The sequence below is a fragment of the Stegostoma tigrinum genome, chromosome 6 (assembly GCF_030684315.1).
Source record: "Stegostoma tigrinum isolate sSteTig4 chromosome 6, sSteTig4.hap1, whole genome shotgun sequence".
Classification (NCBI taxonomy): Eukaryota; Metazoa; Chordata; class Chondrichthyes; order Orectolobiformes; family Stegostomatidae; genus Stegostoma; species Stegostoma tigrinum.
Window position 1 is genome coordinate 84,479,359 of NC_081359.1, and position 13,114 is coordinate 84,492,472.

The window sequence follows — 13,114 nt, forward strand, 5'->3', positions numbered from 1 at the left end:
CAGCCAACTGTTGTTGCTGCATCTCCATGTTTGCTAGGGCCCAGGCAATGAACAGTCTCAATGAACAGTAATAAATGAGTGTCCTTTTCTCAAGACAAAAGGATTCAACTTCATGTCTCCTTTTAACAACATTTAAATTCATGGAAACTAAGATGTGCTTTCAGGTCACATTTTTGGTAGTAGCTGGTGTGAGATGACAAAATCCAACAAATTGCTTGGAATCACATGCTGCTCATGGGCTTCCCTTAAATAATTTTAGAGCAGAAGTTAGTACAAACTGAACTGAGCAATTACATTCATGGATTTGCTTTAGTTAAGCTCAATAAAACAAGCAGAGTTTCAATGAATTTGGCATTCAGTTTTTCAGCTTTATCTTACTAGCACAATGGAAAAACCACACATGGATGTAAAGAGCAACTACACCAAGCTAACTAATACTTGCTCAATGATACCAAATCAGATGTCCTGGTAACATGTGTGATATCAACTGTTTTTTAAACTGGCGTCAAAGTGTGTACCAAAGGAAAGAGGATGATGTGAACAAATGTTCTACAGGCATTTGGCCATTTATCCTTCAAGCAAAATACACAAAAACAGTGAATTACATAACTGGACTGAAAGGCTCCCCTTAGGGTGGCACAGAGGCTCAATGGTCAGCACTTCTGCCTTACAGCACCAGGGACCCAGATTTAATTCCTCCCTCAGGCAACTGTTTGTGTGGAGTTTGCACATTCTCGCTGTGTCTGCACGGGTTCCCTCTGGGTGCTCTAGTTTGCTCCCACAGTCCAAGGATGTGCAACTTACATGGATTGGCCATGCTAAATTGTAATAGTGCCCAGGGATGTACTGGTTAGCTGTATTAATGCAGAGTTATAAGATAGGGAGGTGGGTCTGGGTGGCATGCTTTTTGGCGAGTCAGTGTGGACTCAATGGGCCAAATGGCCTGCTTCCACATTGTGGGGGTTCTATGATTTTTACATACCCCACCCCCACAGAGATGATGCTTCCTTGCACCACTGCTATTCCACCTTGCTCCCCCAAGCCAAAGGTTGCAGGAACAGCACCTCATACTTCACTTGGGAACCCTGCAGCCCAAGGGTATCAATGTGGACTTCACAAGCTTCAAAAACTCCCCTCCCACTACCACATCCCAAAACCAGCCCAGCTCGACCCCGCCTCCCTAACCTGTCCCTCCTCCCACCTATCCCCTCCTCCCACCTCAAGCCCCACCTCCATCTCCTACCTACTAAGTTCATCCCGTCCCATTGACCTGTCCATCCTCCCTGGACTGACCTGTCCCCTCCCTAATTCTCCACCTACACTCACCTTTACTGGCTCCATCCCTGCCTCTTTGACCTGTTTGTCTCCTCTCCACCTATTTTCTCCTCTACCTGCCTCCTCCTCTCTCCCTGTGTATCTCAGAACCCCCTAAGCCTCCTCCATTTCTGAAGAAGGGTCGAGGCCTGAAATGTCAGCCTTCCTGCTCCTCCAATGCTGCTTGGCCTGCTGTGTTCATCCAGCTCTACACCTTGATATCCCCCACAGCCAATACTGCTTTTCCTCCAATATAGCTCTATTGCATTACAGTGAAAAATTAAAATATTTTACTGATCAAATGAGGAAAACATGCTTGTAAAATCCTGTTTTATAAAATTAGAAGCTTCAAGATGATTTCTGATGCTGCCAGATCTTAGTTAATGTAATTTTAATTTGCAAAGTGAGCATGCCGTGCAAATGCAATATCTTTTTCTTTAGTTAAATTGGACAATTGCACTGTGGCTGGCACTCCCAAAGAGCATTGGAAGCTGAAGCAGTTACTAAACATTAGCAAGTAAATTCATTTTAGATGTAAAATAACAAAACAAATACTTTAATTTTAACCAGCAAGTCCACAGCTGTCTCTATATATATTGATTTCAATATGTGCACAGCTTAGAAATAAATGCATTTTGTTTATTTTGAAAAATGAAAGGTCTTCTATGCCTTTTTTTTCTGTCATATCACTGTTGAAAACCTATTGAAATAACAATAGTACGTCAAAAAGCCACCACCATAGAGACGAGAATTATTTTAATTGTTCATTACTGATAATCTTTCTTTGGGGGAGGCAGGAGGGATAATGTTTAATTAGTAATGTTAGTTTCTAGTCACTGTTCTAGTCACTGCAATTAACTAGATCTAAAAGGAACAGTACAATCACATATCATTATTCCAGATGTTGTTGGGAAGCTTGTGTTCAGTGTGGGCACGTAACTGGCTATCAGTTTCAAGAATACTGCAGGCCAAGCAGCATCTTAGGAGCACAAAAGCTGACGTTTTGGGCGGAGACACTTCATCAGATTCTAATGAAGGGTCTCGGCCCAAAACGTCAGCTTTTGTGCTCCTAAGATGCTGCTTGGCCTGCTGTGTTCATCTAGCTCTACACCTTGTTGTCTCGGATTCTCCAGCATCTGCATTTCCCATTATCTCAGTTTCAAGAATACCTACGTCCTGCAGGTTTCCGTGTTGAAGGGGAGTCCACAAATATCTGAATGTTAAGGAATTAATATATGATAATAATCATTAAGACTGACTTTAAATGACGCTTATAATGATACAAATGATGGAGTTTAATCTCTGTTAACCATACTTTAGTGCCAGTAGGTTGTTCAGGCCTGAGGGCCAATCTTATAATGTTCCTTCCCCTTTTCAATTTTGTGGTTATTCTGTTCTCCACATAACAACTGAGCTCCTTTGGATTAATTACTATTTGGTTAAACTGAAGGAGTGTGGCACTGTTGGAAATACAATATTTTAGAATAGAAGACAAAGTGAGGTCTCAATTGCCATTTAGATGGATGAAAAGACTCCCATGGCATTATTTAAAAAAACAGCAAGGAAGATCTCCTGGTGTACCTGTCAATATTTATTCCACAACTAATATTACTAAGATAAACAGATTATCTAATTATCTCTTTGTGGGTCTTGCTGCGTGAAAATTAGCTGTCACACATCTTATAACAGTGACTTCCCTTCAAAATGTACTTCTTCGGTTATTCAGCACTACGGGACAAGTAGGATTCTTCAATGGAGCTATATGAATGCAAATCCAGTCAAGGAAAGTATCTAATCAAAAATGAAGAAATACAAAGCAGTGAAAACGAGCGGAGGGCCATAGAATTCAGAATTTTTAGGAACCAACAGCAGATAATTAAAAAGCTAATAAAGAGGGAGAAAGTTACATCTAACAATAACTTGGCAACAAATATTAAAATCAACAGCAAGAGCCAGTATGAGTGTACAAAAAGAAAGAGAATAGTTAACACGAGTGTGGGATTCTTGGAGGATAGAACTAGGGAACTGATATAATGGGAAACATGGAAATAATAGCACATAATTTATACTATACTTTGTTTTTCTGATAACGTGGATTCGGTGTAAACACTATAATTCATTGAAAGTGAATGGCCAAAAGTGTAAAATCGATAAACTCTCTCAACAATAGATCTATCCAAATCCAAATACTGAAAATAGTGCCGGTCAATGAGAGTAGCGCTTTTTAATCCTTTGTTTTATGCAGCCATTGTTTTACTCATAAAAAGTTCAAAAGTGTGTTAAATCAAAACACAACTATTCTGTTCTTGATCATTTTCCAGATTGTTGGGCCTAAAAATACGACTATCCTATTAGCTGGCCCATAAAGGAACTTCAGTGTTGAAACAGGAAAGTATTGGCAGTAAAGCTCACTTGAAGAAAATCCGGAATGATCTACTGACGATGGGAATCTTTTCAGCAAAATGGCTCAACAGTCCAAAACAAAGAATTCATACGATATTTATTATAAGCAGTCTCCAAGATCAGCCACTCCCACTTGAGAGAATATGGTCACATTGGATTATCAGCAGAATTATTTTTACATAAAACAGTTGATATAATTATCAGCTCTTAGTTGCCAGGCAAGTTATTTAACCTGCAAGTGCCTTTATCAGTCTTTCACTTTGGACATAAAAAATCTTGCAGGGTATATCTACTGACTTTGTCAGTTTGACTGTGAGTTATGAATTGAATGTTTAATTTAATCAGTGCAATTTAGCGATAATTTTTGCGCCATTATATTTATGTTTTGGAGTGAAATTCATGGGGAGAATGGCTTTACCTGAGCAAATTAGTAAGGATAATTAAGGAATAAATTTTTACAAAATAATACAAATTGCGAATGATGATTATTGTGAATAAAGCCAGAGAAAACATTTTGTTAAGAACTAACAATAGGCAAAAGTACAAAGGATGAATGAACAAGCAAGCCAAATGGAAGCAAGTCATCCTCAACCCAGAGGGATTGACAAAGAAGAAATAAAGAATTAATAAGCAAGCCGATTGTTACAGTGGTCAATGTTTTTAAAAATATTAAGGATGAAACTTCAGTGAATTGGATAGGCAGAGCGAAGTACAGACCAGAGAAAAACAGAAGTGATTTACGTAATATACCTTTGGACTTTCAGAGCAAAAAGAAATAACTCAGAGGAAAAAGAGACTAACAGCCATTTGTGGGACATGTTAAAGTTAATTTGACTTATTTGCTATAAGGGAGAACTGGTCTATGTAGTGATTGTAATGAGGACAGCCAGGTGGACTTCATAGAATGTGAGTTTCCTGATTGGGGCTGTTAATCTAGTCAAATCAGGGAATCCTGGCTGAAAAATATGAACAGGACTATCAGGCATCTGTTCACTCTAGGAGCTGGCTCTGTGCTAGCTGAACCAATGTCAAGTACTATATATGTGTATGCAAAAGGTGACTTGGTGATGGGATACTGATCTCTACAAAGTTATTTCAGTGGCGATGAGAGAAAAAAAATATGCTCCTGAAGAAATTTGTCCCAACAGTCATCGTTGAGTTTGGGTAAGCGTTTCTGACATCATGCTGTTATTTAGAAAGCTTGACCCATTCAGTCCAACTGTCAAAGACTGGGGCCTGTATTTGGAAAGAATGCGGTATATTTTCTGGGCAAATGACATTGGTGCAGTTGAAAAACAACAAATAATTCTCCTGTGGACCTGCAGCTTTCTCAGTTATAGGGAGCCTAATGTTTTGTAAGGCACCAGGTACTGAAACCGTTCAAAAGTTGATAGACTTAGTTAAAAAAAATTACGATCCCAAGCCGCCTCTATAATCTGGGAAGCTGTCCGTTTTACTCAGCAGTTCAAGAACCAGAGAAATCCTTGTCGGGATTTTTGATGAGGTTAACACAGCTGGAAGAGGCATGTGACTTTGGTTTAACCCTTTATAAGATGCTGAGAGACCATTTGGTATGTGGTATTAATGCAGTAACCATACAAAAGCGCCTACTAGCTGAAGCTCAACTAGACTTCAAACAGGTACTATAACTGGTGTCATTAGAAAATGTGGGAAGTGGAGTGTATGAGTTATAGGGTATTCCAATGGAAGTGGAGACCCTCGCCAGTCTGACTGAGCTTGGGGAACACCACTTGAGTGAAGGAAATTGCATGGCCTCACTCAGGATATATCCTGAACAGAGGGATTCTACGTCAAAACAAAGCCAAGCCTCATCCTCAGGTAACATTTTCTTCAGGATCCAGGCCAGTAAGCCAATGTCACTGCTGTCAGTGCGCAGACTCAAGACAGCAAAAGAGTCCCACTAGGCCTGAATTGAGTAGAGAACTCAGAGGCCGGTATCCAGGAAATGCACACCCTGGAAAGCCCACCTATCTCTGGCTTGGAACAGTAAAATTGTATAGCAACATCCAAATCAGAACTAAATCAAAATAAATATCTGGTTAAATGGTCACCCGATTCTATTAGAGATTGATACTGACGCAACTATATCAAAGATTGCAGATGTAGTCTTTAAATAAATTCGCTCTGGACTCCAACCCTTAAGTGGGCCATTTACAGATTAAGGGTATAACTTCGGTTCTGGTCTTCTATAAGAAGGAACTGATTCAGTGACCACGGATTGTAGTAAAAGGCTCGGGCCCAAGTTTGATGGAGTGTAACTGGTTGAGAAAGATTCACCTTGATTGATTGGACATTTTTCAAATAGAAAATGGCTGCCCGAGTGAAGACCTAATTAAATGCCCAGAAAATTTTCAGGAAAGTCTAGGGACTATCAAAGGAACCAAGGCCATCTTGTATGTTGACCAGGAAGCAATCCCACAATTCTGCAAAGTCTTCCCAGTGCCATTTGCCTTATGGGCAAAAGTAAAGACAAAAATCAGAAGGCTGGAAAGCAGAGGGATCTTCAAGCCATTACAGTTTGGGAAAAAGGCAGCACTGGTCATACTGACTGTGAAGCCTGATAGATCAATTCACCTTTGTGGTGATTTTAAACAAATGGTAAACCACTTCTTGCAGCTGGATAAATACCCAATCCTTCACCTAGGGGACTTACGCACAAAGCTGGCAGGGGCCTGTCTTTCATGAAGCCATGCGTACTTGCAATTGTGGTGAGATGAAGATGCCTTAGAATTACACTAAATTAATACCCATTGGGGTCTGTACCCACATATGAGACTGCCATTTGGGGTACTGTCACCCTTGCCATTTTTCAGCGGATGATGGGGAATATTTTACAAGCTTTATCCCGGGTCGCCATTTATCTGGATGATATGCTAACAACAGGGAAGACCAATAAAGACACTTAGAGAACTTGGACATAGTCCTTCAATGTTTTCTTCAAGGTGATGTATACCATGGAAGGGAAAAATATGTGTTCCAGAGACCTTAAGTGACCTACTTTGGCTATAGAATCAACAAGATTGGGTCAGGCCTGTTGGAAAATAAAGTGAGGGCGTTCAAAGGTAACCCAGCTCCACATTGGGACTGGAGCTTAAGTGTTTCCTTGAATTGTTGAACTATTACAAAAAGTTCATACATAACCTGGCCTCCAGTTTGGCATCCTTATGTCTGCTATTGGAAAAGGAGTGGCCTTGGAAACAGTTTTGTAGCAAAGACATTACCTTTGGGGAATTGAAGAAAAAGTTATCATCTATTGGCACATGATGATCCCAAGTGAGATCTGCTGCTGACATCCAACACCTCCCCATATGATATCAGGGTGGTGTTGGCTCACAGAGGGTCCAATGGCGAAGAACGCCCAATAATGTATGCTTCCCAGACTTTGGCCAATGCACAGTGCAAATGCACCCAGATAAGGAAAGAAGGTTTGGCAGTCACATTTCATGCAAGAAACTTCAACCAAAACATTTCAGGACATAAATTTAGAATAGTAATATCACAAACCCCTGTGAGGTCTACTCAAAGAGGACAAGCTGTGCTGTCCATAGCTTCAGGCTGAATTCAGCAGTCTCATTTAAGTGTGTAAGTTGGAACACTGTCTGGGAGGCCAAGTGGCAAATGCCTTCTGCCACTTCCCACTGACAGACACACAACCAGTGGTGTTGCCATTGGAACAGTCCTTTCTGGTTTTAAACTTTCTGGTCACCGCTGACAATATCAGACTGTGGACACAATAAATTCTGGTCCTAGCAAAACTAAAAGAACCGGCGATGATGGGGGGAACAAAAGAGTCATCAAAACCAGAACTGAAATCTTTTTTGGACCCGACGAAACCAGATCACGATACAAGATGGCATTTTACTAAGAGGAGCAAGCGTGACTGTCCCAAGCAAAGGTTGTTGCCAGATACAGGATGAACTTCATCAGTCATCAAGGGGTATCCAAAATGAAGATGTTGGTGAGAAGTTATTTCTAGTGACCAGGACTGAATGCAGACAAAGCCGTGTTAGCGAGACGGTATCAATAGTGTTAAGAAGGACAAGAATTACCGCTAGCAGCTCCCCCACACTTGTGGGAATGGCCAGGTAAACCCTGGACTCGGTTATATTTCGACTCTGGCAGCCCTTTAATGGGTTCAACATTCTTAGTCATTGCGGATGCCTATGCCGGACATATAACTCCTCTAAGTGAGTGAGGCAATTTATTTCAGGGGATGAAGTTTGGTGCTGAAATCACTGAAATGGCCCCGGATGGGTAAGAAGCAATGTCAACGCCAGGTCAAGTCCTGTGATGTACAAAGTTTGGGTTGGTGAGGCAGCTGTGAATAAGCACGTGGACCTCATGACGGCTGCAAACTCACAAACAGGGTGGGAGCAAAACATATCCAGCCCCTCAGAACAGCTGGCAGAACTCAGATTCTTCCCTCTGTCTAGTATTGAAGAAGCCTCAGAGACTGAGAGGGACGCGGCAGATGGTGCAGCTTTGACCCCTTTACTACTGAAGAAAACAAATTTCTTCCGAGACACTCTGGGCAAGAGAGGCAGGTTGTGGTCTGGTACACACTGCCCATATCCAAGGATAAGTCGGAGGAACTGGACCCAGCGTGAAACTGTCCCAGGAGAGGCTACAAGGAAAGGAACAGGTCTATGTGCCTGGACATTGAGAGGGAGGGGTTTAATGGTTGTAATGAGGTCAGGCAGGCAGACATCCTAGACTATAAGTTGCTTTATAGGGCTGTTAACTTGGTCCCATCATGGAGCCCTGTCTGATATAAACATGCTTGTCAGAGGTTCTGTTCACTCTTTGAGGAAATTGGACCAGTGTCAAGTACTATGTATGTATAAATAACGAGTGGATTGGTGATGGGATGCCAGTCTCTGTGGAGATTTTTTTTTCAGTCCAGAAAATAGCAATTGCATTCATCTAAAAACAGAACCTGACCAAAATCAATCTTCAAACATCGAGCAAGTTACTTGACAATTTAAGTGACTGCATTTCAAACAGTGATTCAATGGTTGTAAAGAACATTTTGGCATCCTTAGGATGTAATTAGGTACTAGACAAATGCACATTCTTTCTTTTTTAAGATCTTTGTATGTATGTATGTATGTATGTAACTGAATGTGTGTCCATACACAGAAAATGTCCCTACTGCCTCCAAACATCAGGAGTAATGGCAGGATTGCAACCAGGTACTGATAACGTGGGTAAGCCAATCATCTTTCTATGTAGCAAAGTGTGGAGCTGGATGAACACAGCAGGCCAAGCAGCATCGCAGGAGCACAAAAGCTGACATTTTGGGCCTAGACCTTTCCTCTGATGAAGGGTCTAGGCCTGAAACGTCAGCTTTTGTGCTCCTGAGATGCTGCTTGGCCTGCTGTGTTCATCCAGCTTCACACTTTGTTATCTTGGATTCTCCACCATCTGCAGTTCCCATTATCTCTCATCTTTCTATGTAGACTGTTGTCATCTAATTTTAGACTGTGAAGAATGCTGCTGTAAATAACACTGAAGCATAAGATTGATGGCATTTATAAGAACACTCATTATTTTGTATCCTGAAAACATCAAAATTTCATTCTAAATAGTAATTCATACTCTTTAGAATAACAGGGCTTTTACAGTTAGGATGATAAATACTTAACATTCAACCTTCACACTTGAATAAAATATATATGGAAGAAAAACACAAGATGCTATTGTGAATGTGACAAGTGGTATTGACTGTGAACAATAAAGAAGATGAAAAAGCAGTCTACATTAAAATATAAATTTACTGCAAAGTACAATATTTACACTTACTGGGAGTAATTTGTACTGTTATTCAGTACTGGTATTACAATTAATGCAGATTTTGTGGCTTTAAAATGGTGATATTGTTAATAATCATTTATTGTTTTAACCCTGCAAAACTGAGCAGCTTCTGGCTTCTACACTTCTGCAATTAAACACAGATATCAAGAAGTTGCTGACAGTGATTTCCCACTCCTCCTGAGGGTCTGTTACATCCTTGAAGATCGAAACAACTGGAAATGACTGATTTAATGTGAACTTCAACTTTTTTCTGCTATTAGTCTTATTATAAAAACATTTGTCAAGATTATGCCTTGTCAAATGAGGTGAAATGGCTTTTTAACAGCATACACTATATTGAAATTACTGAACAACTTCATCTGCTGTGAGAAATTGATTTTATATTTGTGGAATGACTTTAAAAAAAAATTATGTTTAATTTCTTGCAACAGCATTGCTATTGAACAGAAGGTGGTGTTTTCCTATGTTGAATCAATTTCCAGCTAAGCAAGTAAGTGGAGCATCAAATGTGCACCATGTTTTCAATTTGGAACAAAAGGCGAGAGTCAGAAGAAGAAACTGTGAGCTCAACGAAATCTGTACAAGGTTTCCTGGATATTGCTGTGCAATCCTGAAATCAATTCTGGAAGAGTCACAGACTACGTTAGTCCTTTCTACCAGATGGATGAGAGTAAATGGATCTGTGACAGATTTGATTCTAAACTGGAAGACGTGAATTTGGAAAAGACTGTACAGAGCAAATGAAACAAAAACACCAAAATATAAAAGTATTCGTATTTAAGATAGAGTACAAGCCAATTATCAAATGGGATGTTCTACAAACCAAATAACACAAGCCAGCTGGCTAAGAGTGAACCAGGATTGGCAATGAAAATAAGAACCAAAACTCTGGCTCAACTGTTCACACTACAACCCTAATAAGGGCGTGGGGAGATAGGTACATAAAAGGGCAAAACTAAGACAGAAGGGATATAAAAGGGAAAATTATGCTTGAAGTAACGTAAGGAATTAGTTTTCTACCAATCTGGCCTATATTGAAGTCTCTTTTGAAAAGGAACAAGAGATAAGTGGAGCAGATTAACAAATGTAAAGGATTCAGAAATAGAAAAAAAAGGCACACTACTAGAGTATCTGACTGAGTAAGCTTTGATTTGATTTACACAAATCAATCTTGGGCATGAAACTGGTTTATCACCAATCAGCAGCACGATATGTGCCACAGCTGATTTTCTATTCCCTTGGCTTTAGTGCACAAGAAAATAGGACACCACGTAAATCAGGCAGCCAATTCACTATCTGGCTGTTTTTCACGACTTGGCAAGGACCAATTTCAACTCCTGCCCATCCCACCCCTTAACATATATCTACTTCCAGTACATGCAAAATACTGCAGTAAGAACAGGCCATCTCTTTTAACCTGATTATGGTAGTGTTAACTTTTCAGGTCTACATGTAAAATGATGAAAATTTAAGTTAAACATATATAATTAGAATGGGTATAAGCTTGCAATGTCAGCGTGACTCATGGGTGGAAAATAAAATGACTGGTTTGGTGTTTGTACATTGAAATGAGACTGATAAAGCAGCATATGGACTTGATAAATCAAAGGCACAGTTTTAGTTGCATAAACTGACAGCTGAAGTAAGGTTAATGGAGACTGCCAGCACGTTGTCATGGAAACACTGACTGTTGGCACTGCACCATTTCATACCTTATCCAATACATTCCTGGTTGCTGGTAGTAGTCCAATGACTCTGATCGCTTGATGGAAAACCCCTGGTCCAGCTGAGCAGAGAGAAATCGGCAACTCAGTGGATTGCCATTGTGTCCCCATACCCACCAGACCCGTGACGAGACCAGCCTGCTACTTACTCACAAGGAGCTACAGACATTAGTCTGGCAACATTTTACCAATCTCAAATTTACCAATATGGTCAAATTGCAGGTTTGGGAAAGTCTCGATGCTGCATTACTTAATTATAAATAACATGCAAATTTCACATAATATACAGTCTCTATAATACTATAACAAGCTGCAGTTTTAATTATTAAAACAATTATAACCAGAGTCAATCACAATACATCAGACTGATTTAGCAAATTTCATAATTCACACCATTTTAATTTGATTCACTTGATTCCAGGTTAAGCAACACCAATCACTCTGGTTCCATTTAATTTAGATTAACCTAAGTACAGGAAATGACAGGGATTTTTAAAACTACAAATAGTGTTCACAGTTTGATATGCAACAATAAGGTGCCTGATTATTTTTTGTTCAGCTGCATATACCAAAATACTTTTCCACATTTAACAATAGTTCTATGTATGGTTATCTTATTTTGCTAATTACATTTCTGCATTACATGTTGTTTCCTGCTTTTCACTTATTCCCTAATATCTTCTGTTATGATCATTAACCATCCTTTTCAGAATTGGCTACATGGAGTACACTGAACCAGTGCTCAAAGAGTTAAGGTAGTTGTACCAAATACAAACCACTCATTGTTAGCACAACAGTGGGCCTCTCACTTCCTAACTGCTGACCGTGGCTTTGAGGTTCCAGAGCTATTTGTCACTCTAACTCGCTTACCACACTTGGGTTTTGTAATAAGAGTTCAAATATCAATGCTTAGGCAAGGAACATTGCCTTTGCTATAATGACTTTTTATTTAAGAGGGAATGCAAGAGATGACTGAACATAATTGTCTCATATCAGCATTTCTCTTAATGGCTAAGTATCCAGAATCTACAGCCTGGGATGTATCACACTATCTGCTTTAGAGTCTATGGTTCACTGAGCAGGAGGATGTGGAAAATGCAGGTATAAAAACTGTTTAAAAATGCTTGCTCTGCCACTAATTTCAAATCATGTTAAGGATTGCACACAGTTTGGTTATAATATCTAGGCATTGACTTTAAAATACTGAAGGCAATCTTAATTCATTTAAACATTCTATAAATTAAAAACTGATGGAATTTTAAATATTCTTTGGTATAATGCTTTATTAAAATTGCACACATAACACATAGTTTATAAATTAAAAAAAACTGATGTACTAATATGTTATATATGTTATTTTAGAAAACATCTGGCGACTATTATTTATTGAGAAACATTTATTGTACTGTAATATTACACACAACTTTTGTTTCAAAGAGAGCTTTTTTTTTCTCTTTTTGGCTCTTAAAAGCCTAAACACTGAATTAGCTTGTATTATTGTCAATTTTAAGACATAGTTTAACAAACTGCAGGTCAAATCATACAGCCACACAGGTCAGTTTTGAATAAAATCAGGCCTTCTTTCATATCACCGTTAACATTTTTTAAATAGATGTTTTATACAGCATTTTTTTTTCACTAACAGATGGTGATAGTTTAGTTGCAAGTGGTCATCTTGAAAATCATGATACCGTATGATTACACCATATGACTGACATCCTTTTTTGTTTGGCTGTCTATTTATTCCAAGCTAAAAATATCAGTTTGAACTGTACCAGTTTCTGCTTAAATTGACCTTTTAAAGGAAAGGCATTTTCTGACCGTAAATATAAACTTTT

The 13,114-nt window shown here is 39.3% G+C and overlaps 1 protein-coding gene across 4 annotated transcripts in view; it reads right to left on the reverse strand.

Moving 5' to 3' along the window:
• Nucleotides 1–13,114, reverse strand: part of dclk1a (doublecortin-like kinase 1a) — a 336,010-nt gene that overhangs the window by 18,040 nt on the left and 304,856 nt on the right. The window contains exon 17 of one of the 4 annotated variants that reach the window (XM_048532918.2): nt 11,265–11,338. The exons of the other annotated variants lie outside the window; for them this stretch is intronic. Coding sequence (XP_048388875.1) covers nt 11,265–11,338 — 74 coding nt within the window. The remainder of the gene's footprint in view (nt 1–11,264; nt 11,339–13,114) is intronic. 4 annotated transcript variants of the gene reach the window in all.